The sequence below is a fragment of the Rosa chinensis genome, chromosome 3 (genome assembly GCF_002994745.2).
Source record: "Rosa chinensis cultivar Old Blush chromosome 3, RchiOBHm-V2, whole genome shotgun sequence".
In the NCBI taxonomy this organism is placed as follows: Eukaryota; Viridiplantae; Streptophyta; class Magnoliopsida; order Rosales; family Rosaceae; genus Rosa; species Rosa chinensis.
This window is the reverse complement of record NC_037090.1, coordinates 23,111,776-23,123,379: the sequence shown is the minus strand read 5'-3', so window position 1 is coordinate 23,123,379 and position 11,604 is coordinate 23,111,776. Positions and strand designations below refer to the sequence as shown.

Sequence of the window (11,604 nt, the reverse complement as noted above, 5' to 3'; positions counted from 1 at the left end):
GGCTTAGTTTTGGGCCCAACCTACTTTACTAGTTTTCTTTTATTTCCTTTTTTTAAAGAACTGTAGGTTAGTAATTAGTTTTACTTTCAATAATTTCCTAAGTCTCTTAGGGACCTACGCACTTTTGTGCATCTAGTGAATTTTCTGGAGTAGTACTGATAGAGTGATAGAGGATTCAAGCTATTTCGATATATTTAATGTCAAATGAGTGACTTAGTTCTTGTACCGTTGTGGGTACTAACACATCTTCTTATCTATCTCGATAGCAGCGGGAGGGTATGTAATGACCATTTTAACTTTTGATCAATATATTGGCTCTGCCTTCATTAAAAAAAAAAAAGAGTTCATGTAAATGGTTCACTGTACCTCAATAATAATTTATTGTAATTCAGGTTTGTTATTTTTAATTTGTCAGTCATTTTCGCTTGAATTATTATTATACCACTTTTTACATTTGAAGAAAATAAAAAGGAAATTATTATTATTGTACCACTTGATGTCAATATGAACCATCAGATAGTAATGTTTGTCCTTCTGTCCTTGTATTTGCCTAAATCTTACAACAATTTACTACTATAACTATTAACATCATGAGTTCATGACTCATATATGTCCCTCTCTATCAAATTGCCTCTTTAGCAAAAGACAAACCAATATTAATTAATATAAACCCTACCATTTTATAAAACCAAAATAATAATAATAATAATAATAATAATCTCAAACCCCAACTCCCTAATTTAAAATTGTTTTGCCTCACTATCTTCTCCTCTCCTCTCCCTCTCTCTCTCTCGAGCTGCCACATGTTTGTTTGTCACTTTGTCGTTCAAAATAAATACACCTCTGATCCGCTGCATCCCTTCTTCCTTCGAATCTCTCTCTCTCTCAAATCCCAATCACTATCTTAACTAATTCCAGCCCCGTTTTGTAGGATCCTAAACAAAGCAAACCAACCCTTCTCTTCCTTTTTCCCTTGAAATCAAATTAAGCAAATTCATCATAAGGCCAAACTTGCACCGCCGCAAGTCGCTGAGCTCCATCCATTTTTGGGCGTCCGGTATCACCTTTACAACTCCAACGCTACCTGTCACTCCAGCTCGGCCAATCCCATTTTCACATACCTGTCCCCGGTATTACCCCTTGTTCACTCTTTTTCTTCCTTCCATGGAAGAGGCCCCAATTTCAATCTTGCCGACTCTTTGACCCTTTTCCCTGCGGAAGGGTCTCCGGCGATCCCTGGGCAAGGAATTGAATTCATCCTCCTCCTCCTCTTTTCCTTCCTTGTTCAGGATCCAGACCCTTGATTCCCCCAAAACCCAAAGCTTACTTCTTTCTTCTTCTCCTTCGAGATTCTGATTCTGAATCAACGAGTTTTGGATATCCAAGAATCTCCGGCCGTTTCCCAATCCAATATCGAAAACCCAGATCAGAACTCGCTCATTTCCCGTCGGAAACTGCCCCAATCAAACGCCCGAGGCATTTTGTCGACCGCCATGTCGTCCCGGCACGTCTTCCTCAGGCAAGCCTCCTCCGGGAACCGCCGGCGGCCTCTGCTTAAAACCCACGTCACCGACTGCAAGGACCGGGTGGCCGAAGTCGCCGGCGGGACCGCCGCCGAGTGCGCCGCCGTGTGTTGCTGCTGCCCATGCGGGCTGGTCAATCTGCTTGTCCTGGTAATCTACAAGGTCCCGGTCAGGCTCTGCCGCCGCGTCATGAGGAAGAACCGCCGGCAGAGGCTCATCAAGAAAGGGCTTCTTCCGCCGCGCCACGTGCAATGCACGTGCGGCTGCGACGGCCTGGAGCTGCAGTTCCACCCGGTCGGGTTCGAGTCGCTGACGTCGGAGTTCAAGGCGGTGCAGAAGTTGGTGATGGAAGAGGAGTCGTCTGACGAGGATGTGATTCAGCTCGAGAAGGAGATGTGGGATCGGTTTTACGGCACTGGGTTTTGGAGAAGCCCAACTCAGAGAGAGACTCCCTCCAACTCCAACTCCAACTCCAACTCCAAGATGATCACCGGTATATAATTACCCCAATTGTTACCTGTCCCAAGTTAAAAAGCTTTTCAATCGGTTTCCTATCTTCACCTGGAATCAAATTCTTCTACATATGAGTGGTGTTTATTTTTGTTTTGGGTTCGTTTTGGTTTTTGCCAAAAGGGTCTCTTCTTCTGGAATCAAATGTATATAGGAGGGAGCTGTGTGAATGGTTTTCGGGTTGAATTAGGTATTGGTTTTGAAAATTGTTGATAGAGGCTGTTTGACTTTGGGGCTATGAGAGTGTTGAAGGTTTCAAAGATTATAATGAAAATGGATTCTATTGCCGACCTCCTCCTCTTCTTGCTTTAATGCTTAACTTTTACATGTTTATTTTCTGGATTATGTTCTTGTTCTTGATGATGATGGTGCTTAGATGCCAAGTGACTATGGGGAATCAGTTTAGAAAATATTATTTATTTATGTGGGAAAGGTGATTCATTTGAGGGAGAAGTGTGTATGTATACTCTGAATAGTGGCGGGTGATATATATTGAATTAGTTTGGGTTATATTTTCTTTAGATTGCAAATGATAAATATTGACTACTAATATGGACAGAATCTATTGGAACTGAGTTTTAATTTTTCTCACCTAAGTGAATCTGTCCAGTGGAGATAGACAAAAGGGCCAACCACTTCTAGAAAGTATAAATTGGTTAGAGCAATTGTATGCTTTATGATAGATTTTAATCATTTTATCTAAGAGGAAAGGTAAAAGTTGCAACCATGTCAATGTTTATATAGGTAAAGATAGGTTTTTAGTAATGCAGCATCTTAGATTTTCGGGTATGGCATCTGAGTAATTGTAATGTGGGCATCCACCTTAACATCAATTGGAAAGCTCCATATTGCCCGTGAAGTGAAGTACGTGTGGCCTTTGAGCTTCACACATGGAAAAAATCCCATTTTGATATTATGACGAATAATTAGGCATCCAATTTTCATCTAATTGGCAATAAGCGAAGAGATTTAAATTATTGTAAACTTTTAGACAACGAGACCAAGATCTACTTCCACATTTGAAAGAATACAACGCTCGATCCACATTGACACTTCATATGGACAACCGGACAGGGGAATTATTACATGGTCCTGGATCATAATACACGTGGTGATCCTGAATAATATTATTGGCCCATGTGACTGGTAATGATTTCTGATTGGTCTCTTAAATTAATTTTTCTTTTCTTTTTTAACTCCCTGCATGGTCCCCACCATATTAGTTGGGACCACCACATGGCAGTGCCACATGGTACTCCAGGACCACATAATAAGTCCCTGGACAATCGGATATACTCTCTTTTTGTATCATGATTTCAAAGTAGTCCTCCTCCCCCTTTTTGGTTAGAAATTTCAAAGTAGTCTTTGAGCTTCATTAAATCATTTGGCTGCTTCACTTTAACTATATGTGTTAAGGTAACCTTTGGATACAAGTACTTAGGATATCTTTAGAGTAAAACTTCCGCTTCTATCAATTTTGCAGATGCAAAAGTTGTTGACAATCTTGTTTGAATGTTTTCTATGCTCCTCGATGAGAATAATTCTTGCAAGTAATTAGGCAAATTAGAAAATTGTAATTGTTAAGCCATCTTTCTACAAAGTTTGATTTACTAAAAATGAACTATTATGATCATTAAATTGCCTTGCATCATCATACCTGAAATTGTAGCACTCCCAATGTTTTCTGTTTTGTGAACGCTAGTTCGCCTAAACAAGAAGCATAAAAATTATATAAAAATTATACATTTGCAATGATAATATAATTTTCTGAACTTCATACCTTCATTAAGTAGTTAAATAATCAAAACTATTCATATTTTAGATCTATCAACCTAAACTATTCCGCAAGGTTTAGTTAAGTTAAAAGAATCATTCACATTAGATGTTCTTATTTTGACAAAAAAAAATCTTACACTCACTCTTGAATAATACCCATTTTAAAATGTCTTGCTCTTATTTCATTTGCAGGCCATTAATAATTTACTTTCGGTGACCTTTGGCGTGGTCGGTCAGAATTGTTAATTGTAAATTCTTCCAAGGAATCAACTTTCGGTCAAGCACTGTAGATCCGTGTAAACATTTTACCCTTTTCAGTTTGGAGCCAATTCATGGGCTCCAGTTTCTGAACAAAATGTCACTTGTACTATTACCTTGATAAGATTTTCGTGTCCCCAAATGAACCAAGCCAAGGAGGGCAGTGGGTTTATTATTATTATAGTTCACTATTCAGTCTCCATGTTCTCAACTCAGGTGGTTTCAGATCTGATCTGAACTAGAAACCAAGGCAGTAATGGCGAGCGTGCAAACTGTCACTGTTTCTGAACTTTGCCCTCCACTCTTGTTTTGTCTCTGTCCTACAAAACAAGGGCCGGATTACCCCCTCCTCCTAGGTTTTTTTTTTTTAACTGTCATGAAAGAAAGGAAAATTAAATTGAGTAAAGCGAAAATGTTCACCTAGTCAGTTATTGACCAAGAAAATAATACTCAACCACTATTGGATGTAAATCCAATGGCAAAGAGAATTATTATCAAGTTGAGGTGTTTTGTTTGCCACCCTTGGATGTATATCTAAGAGTTATTGAGCATAAATTCTTTAGTCAGCAACTGACTAAGTGAACACTACTGTTGAGTAAAGAGGTTTGGTTTTGTCTGCAGGGAACTGTTGTTTTCTTGGTCCACAATAAGTTCAACATGCTTTTCTGGTACCAGTAATGATATCATCCAAGGGCCAGTTGGTGAGGGCATTGTGCATTAAGATCGCTTTGTAGTTTCTATTCAAGATATACTCCATGTCCTTGTTCATGAGTGTCCAAGGTACACGAAGGACTTCTTTGAGTTCTTTCATTTCAAAGTTCCATCGAGTATTTTCGTTTGTCTAAAATCTGGATGGCAATGGGGTACGGCCGGTCCCTCGGGAACGATCGAATCAAAATTGCTTGAGAGAAACCGTTGATTCTTACTAAAGTTTAGGGTTGGTGCAGGTTGAAGAACTAGAGAATCGATCGTACTTGCGTGAGGATTGTCATTCATACTAGTCGTATTTACTTTTGATTTATATTACTACAGAAGCCATAATTATTTCTCTTTAAAATTAACTCAAATGGTAAGAGATAGTATAGATGTTCAACAATGAGTCTAGAACATCTTCAACAGAAATATTAATTTGAAATGACACTTACTATAGGTGCTTTTTGGATTAAAATGAGACAGGCATTTGATTTCGATCCCCTTATTCCTATGTCATGACTGGTAACAACAACCATGACAACAACACCAACAAAAACCAAGTTGGGTACAACACTACAACGAGCGGAATTTGAACAATGTTTTCATTTGCAAACAAGAGTCAAAAAAGGTACACGAAGGATCGATGAAGGGTTGGGGTTGTTGGTTTCAAGTTAAGAATCCAATCTAGAATGGTTTCTTTCGTTTTCTACGTGAGATTCCAGAATGATTTTTGTGAAACTCATGGACCAGAAAAAGCAGCCCTCAACTTTTGCTTTCTTTCTCACTCAACCAGTCATCACTTCCGTGGTCCAATGAGGCACTAGATATCATATTTATATGCAAGAGAATCTATCTCGATCCCCAACTAATCATTTGGCCTCCTCCACCCAAATTTACAAGATCCACATTGCTTTGGTTCTATTTCTCTCTGTTGAATGTGAACTGAAACCCTCACAGTTTTATAATGTATTTAGTTGCAGAAAGGATACCTACAATCAAACACAAATGGAACTTTGTCTTTCGAGGATATATACTGAAAGCTTAGTGTGAATCCAAATGGAAACTCATTTTAAGAGTCGTAAAGTTTTCTTTGGCCAGTAATTTGCAGAGGACGATATTTATCCACACCTCGACAGTAATGTCGTGAGGTTGGAGATCAGTATTGCAATGATGATGATTCAACCATATATATGTGACCCGAATCTGAGGGACTAGAAGGCCGTCCTATTCTACCAATGTCTGTAAAGCTCAGTTTTTAGCGAGTGAGTTCGAGTCCAAAACGTGATTAAGATAAGTGGATTCTTCTGATACAATGTTAAACAACAGTCGATCGTGACATAATTTTCATTACCAATTGGCACGGGTTAATATTATTCCCTACCGTTTATGCTCTTAAATTTAAAATATGTGACTCCTTTAACCTTGGTGAGAGTAAAGTCTAGGAGCAGTCTTCAATATCCAAGAAAAATTTATGATATAGTTAACAACGTATCGGGTCTCAATAACTGTGTACCATTCTCTTTAGGACTTTTAACTTATCAATTTTCTGCTATCTATATCAATTAACTACTGGAAATTGGCTGCAAAGTTCCACTGATGATCATTGGTGATCATAGCTCTGCACATAGTTGATGTATTCTATGTTGGTTCTAATGCTGGATCTAGGATCCGGAACATACAGTTGATTCTGAAATCCGACCCATGAGCAAAAGGAGATATTTAACAAGAGTTAATAAAAAAGTTCGACACGAATGATCAAATAGTCTCAACTCTCAACACATAGGTTGACAATTCGGAATGAATACTCGAGCTCCCTCCACCAAATGATCCAAAAACTTGCCGCCGATGATACATCATATGTTTGGGATTGTTTTTGTATAAGTACTTTTGTTACGTAGCGGTTCTAGAAGTTTTGTTAAATGCACATGGTTCTTTTTTTGTTTTTTTCTTTTAAATCAAGTGTTTATGTAAAAGAACTTAAAATGCTTCGTTCAGAAAGCACATAACAAGTGCTTCTTCAAAACCACTAGAAAGTGCTTCTATAATATAAAAACACTTCTAACTGTTTTTGCCAACGCTGAGGGAAGTGTTTGGATAGTCTGAAAGTAAATTTGTCAAATCGAAAAGCAATTTCAAAGTATTAGCCGAATAGCAAACACCACGAACACAACCCCAAACATATGATCCATCGTTGGCAGCAAGTGTTTGGATTACTTGGTGGAGGGGGTGTTCGTTCCGAATTGTCAACCTATAAGTAGAGACTATATGGTCATTCGTGTCACTTTTTATTAACTCTTGTTAAATATCACTTTTTGCTCATGGTCGATGCTTGTGCAATAAAAATTTACCATTTGCACGTACATTAACTTGCTTTGATAAAAGTAGGTAACAAGCCAATTCAATCGAATTATAGAGTTAGTTACCCTATCACTTTTAGGACAAAGAGGTTGATGTTAGGACAAATTCAGTAATGTACTTATTTTGCTGACTCAAATAATATATTTTTCTCAAGACCGTTCGGGAGAAATTGGGCCATGATTCCCCAGACAAAGCCACCTCTCTCAGGCCAGCAGTCGACGTCTTTTGGAGTACGTTGCTCTAAACATCATAAAAACACCCTAGACAGAATGTCATACTCATTGATGTCATTTTGGGTTTCTATCCCTTAATTTTATGTGGTTAATTAGCGACTAAAAGAATGGATCAAACTGACACGAACAATGTCACTTATTTGGTGGGGTTTCTGATAGCTAGGGGTTTCAGCGTCAGAGCAAACTGAGATAAACAAGCTCATTAAGAATGGTTCCCTTGAATTAATGGTTTCCTCTGAACGTAGTTGTCAATAGTACATGGTTAACAGATTGTTCTCACTAACATGGAAAATGGTAGTCGTTTTCTTTTATTAATTTCTGCCTGATACATAGCTAGGTTATATGCAGAGGTTCAGATGGAGCAGTCTTTTTCTCTTCCAAACTGTTATGTTTCTCCTTATTTTGTCAAATATTCGGACTTTAACATTGAATGTAAAGCTCTCTTCTGTGGACTTTCAAGACCAGATCGATGATTTCCACAAGGTCGTTGAGCAGTAAGTTCATCTTCATCATCTAGAATATTCTTGGTTCTGCAGGCCAGGTTCAATAGAATTAATTTCAAAGTCCACAGGCTGCTGTCAGTAAGGTGTAAGATCAAATATGGACATAACACATATCATCATAAAGTAATTGATGATTAGCTTAATATCAATCCTAGTTTAACATGGATACAAACAGTAAATCAATACTAGTGACTTAATGAATAGTGTATCAATTCATTAAGGATAGTAATCTATTGCTTAGTCTACAAGGAAGGCTACAAGTTGTGATACATTAAGAATCTAACTAGGAAACCTAAACCGATATGGATAGCTTTAATGGGAAGCTTCTTGAGGTTTAAGTTACCTATATATACAGATGAATTGGTCCCTGATTACTACCGACGTTTTGCATATTGTTCTGTCCATTGAGAAGCAAGTTGGTAAGTAACAGAAGGCTATATTCAGTGTTCGTGTTTGCAGTTGCATAAGATGGAATCCATGCCAGTAATTGCTGAAGGTAAGCCTTAATCCCTTTTATGATTGTGTGCATATGTTGTGAGCATGTATATGGTCATTTTACAATTGGTATCAGAGCATAGGCTCACAAGTATCAAAATCGTTTTAGGGTTTTGCAAAACAAACACAAAAAAAAAAAAAAAAAAAAAGGGGTTTTTGCTTTACGGACCAAGTCACTGATCAGGTAACTGACCATGTAACTGACCATGTAACTGGTCATGTAACTGATCAAGGTAAGTTACTTAAGTCAATTGCTGCATCTGGTTAAATATCAAGTTCACGCTTCCGCTGTGATTTTTAGCAGCAAATTGGGGAAAAAGCAAAAACAGGTTTTTCTGTGAAATTGATTTCGATTCATAGCATGATAATTGAATTTTGATTGTGCTCAAGAACACTAGTTGCATTCCCGGCGTGCGTTAGGTTAGAGTAGATGGTGACCGGATGAAATTTACAATTTCTTGATTGTTCTGTGGTTTCTTGGAATCGAAACAATTTTGATTGTGCTTGAATATGCATGATGAATTGATTGATGATATGGTATTGTATCTGTGATTGTGTAAAAATTGCATGAAGAACAAAAATCTCCCAGATTTTGTTTACACATTATTAAAATTGACAGATACGAGAGCTTAATTTTCTTACAAGGATGAATCTGGGTAGAATATAAAGTTAAAAGCTCATGGGTTTTGTGGTTTTCTGTTGGCATAAGTGATTATGATGCACAAAGCATTCTTCATTGATGTTGGCAGAAAACGATGATCAGGTAACTGACCAACTAGTCAGGTCACTGACCATGTAACTGGTCGGGTCACTGACCAAGTAACTGGTCAGGTCACTGACCATGTAACTGGCCAGGTCACTGACCATGTAACTGGCCAGGTCACTGACCATGTAACTGGCCAGGTCACTGACCATGTAACTGGCCAGGTCACTGACCATGTAACTGGCCAGGTCACTGACCATGTAACTGGCCAGGTCACTGACCAAGTAACTGGTCAGGTAACTAATCAAGTAATTGATCGAATAACAAAACTGAAATTGTGTTTTGTGTTTTAAAACTATGCTTCAGTTTTATCTTCCAAAGAAGTGGTCAAGTATGGTTTTAGAATACAAAACAGCAATATGCGTGCTTGATGAAAATAAATACGGATACTTAGAAATTTTTCTTCTGTCTAAAGATGTGGATAAATTTCTTTGGATAACTTGTTTTCATTGAACATGGTATATTGATAAAGAACTCCAGGATGTTATGCTTCTGCTCAAAAGTGTTGCTTAACATTATTTTTGGTTATGGACTGATATGAATGCAAGTATGGATTGTTTAGGTTTTCTGTATGTTCTTGTTTTGGTTGCTTAAAGCTAAATAAAACACAGAAAACTTAAAGTTATTTTCTTTACAAATTGAGAACTCACACGAATTTTTGTTTTGCTCCTTAGGTAACTCTTACATGAACTTGAACAGTGTCTTGATGCTAACTGGAACCAACTATAGAGCTTGGCTAGATTCTGTAGAAAACTATATGGGAATGCATGAGAATATAGACTATTGCTTTACTGAGGATAAGCCTATAGAGTTGAATGAAAAGAGCACCAAGAAAGAAACTGACCTTTACAAGAAGTGGCATAGATCCAATAGAATGGCTAAGAATCTCATTCGTACCTCTATGTCCAAGACTGTCAGGGGAAGTATAGAAGAACCTGAGCTAGCATCAGATTTTCTGGAACTCATAGGTGCTAAGTTTAAAGAAAGTGAAAAGGCAGAAGCAGCTAGACTAACCAAGGAGTTTCATGATTTGAAGTACATGGGTTCAGGGGGAGTTAGAGAACATATTATGAAGATGATCAATATAAATGGCAGACTCAGGGAGCTCTTGATGGGGGTTAGGGATGAGCAGGTAGTGCATTATGCACTACATTCCTTGCCTAACAGTTTTAGTCATCTTAGGACCAGTTACAACTCTCAAAAGGGAAACTGGACTCTAGATGAACTTATATCCATCTGTGTGGATGAAGAATCTAGGATCAAGGAAGAAAAGGAACCTGCTACAACCATTAACCTCATTGAGAAGCCTAAAAGGAAAAAGCCCCAAAATAAGCTCAAGCCTATCAAAGCCATAACTAAGAGTTCAACAGCTGCAGTGGCCAAGGAAAATAGGCCATTTAGGTTCAAGTGCTACTTTTGCAAAAGAGTAGGACACATGAAAAAGGACTGCACTGGCTATAAAAATTGGTTAGCCAAAAAGGGTAAGATTTTTTCTAATACAGTTTTTTCTTTAGAAATTAATCTTATAAATGTTGAACCACAGTCTTGGTGGATAGATTCAGGCTCACCTATTCATATTACTAATTCTTTGCAGGGATTCATAAGGAGGAGAATCCCAAAAAGTGATGAAGTGAACCTGTGTGTAGGCAATGGCATGAGAGTGGCAGTCAAGGCTATTGGAACCTTAAAGCTCGATTTAGGATTAGGAAAATTGTTAGTTTTGGACAATGTCTTTTATGTACCTTCCATGAGAAGGAATTTGGTTTCGGTTTCTCTTTTAGTAAAATCTGGTTGTAGACTTGTTATGGATAGTAATGGAATTTTTATTTCTAAAAATTCTGTTCAAATTGGTTCTGGTGTTATTATGAATGATTATTTACAGTTAAATTGTTCAATGGCTCAACAAGAAATTTTACTTGTTGAAAATAACACAAACAGTACTAACACTTTAACAGGTGTTAAAAGAACCAAACTAAATGAAAAGTCTGCATTTTTATGGCATAGAAGACTCGGCCATGTTTCAAAAGAGAGACTGAAAATTTTGGTGAAAAACAACATCCTAAATGAACTTGATTTTTCTGATCTAACAGACTGTGTTGAATGCTTTAAGGGAAAAATAACTAATACTAGAAAGAAGACTGCATATAGAAGCCAAAATTTATTAGAACTCATACACACTGATATATGTGGACCATTTAGGCATCAAACTATCTGTGGGAATGTGTATTTTATCACATTCATTGATGACTTTTCTAGATACAGTTATATTTATCTACTTTCAGAAAAGGCACAAGCATTGAAAGCCTTTCAAATCTTTAAGTCTGAGGTAGAAAATCAACTAGAAAAGAAAATCAAAACAGTGAGGTCAGATAGAGGGGGAGAGTTCTATGGAAAGTACACTGAATCCGGCCAACAAAAGGGTCCATTTGCCTTGTTTTTGCAAGACAATGGAATTAAAGCTCAATACACAACACCCTATAATCCACAACAGA

The 11,604-nt window shown here is 37.6% G+C and overlaps 1 protein-coding gene across 1 annotated transcript; it reads left to right on the top strand.

Annotated features, from left to right (window-relative positions):
• Window positions 1-1,493: 1,493 nt before the first annotated feature.
• LOC112194311 lies at window positions 1,494-2,024 on the top strand. The gene has a single exon (XM_024334562.1). It carries the CDS (start codon window positions 1,494-1,496, stop codon window positions 2,022-2,024), a length of 531 nt encoding a protein of 176 aa, XP_024190330.1.
• The last annotated feature ends 9,580 nt before the right edge of the window (window positions 2,025-11,604 follow it).

What these genes read in the sequence shown, in the direction of transcription:
- LOC112194311 (XM_024334562.1), top strand. Translation starts at nt 1,494, where the DNA reads ATGTCGTCCCGGCACGTCTTCCTCAGGCAAGCCTCCTCCGGGAACCGC.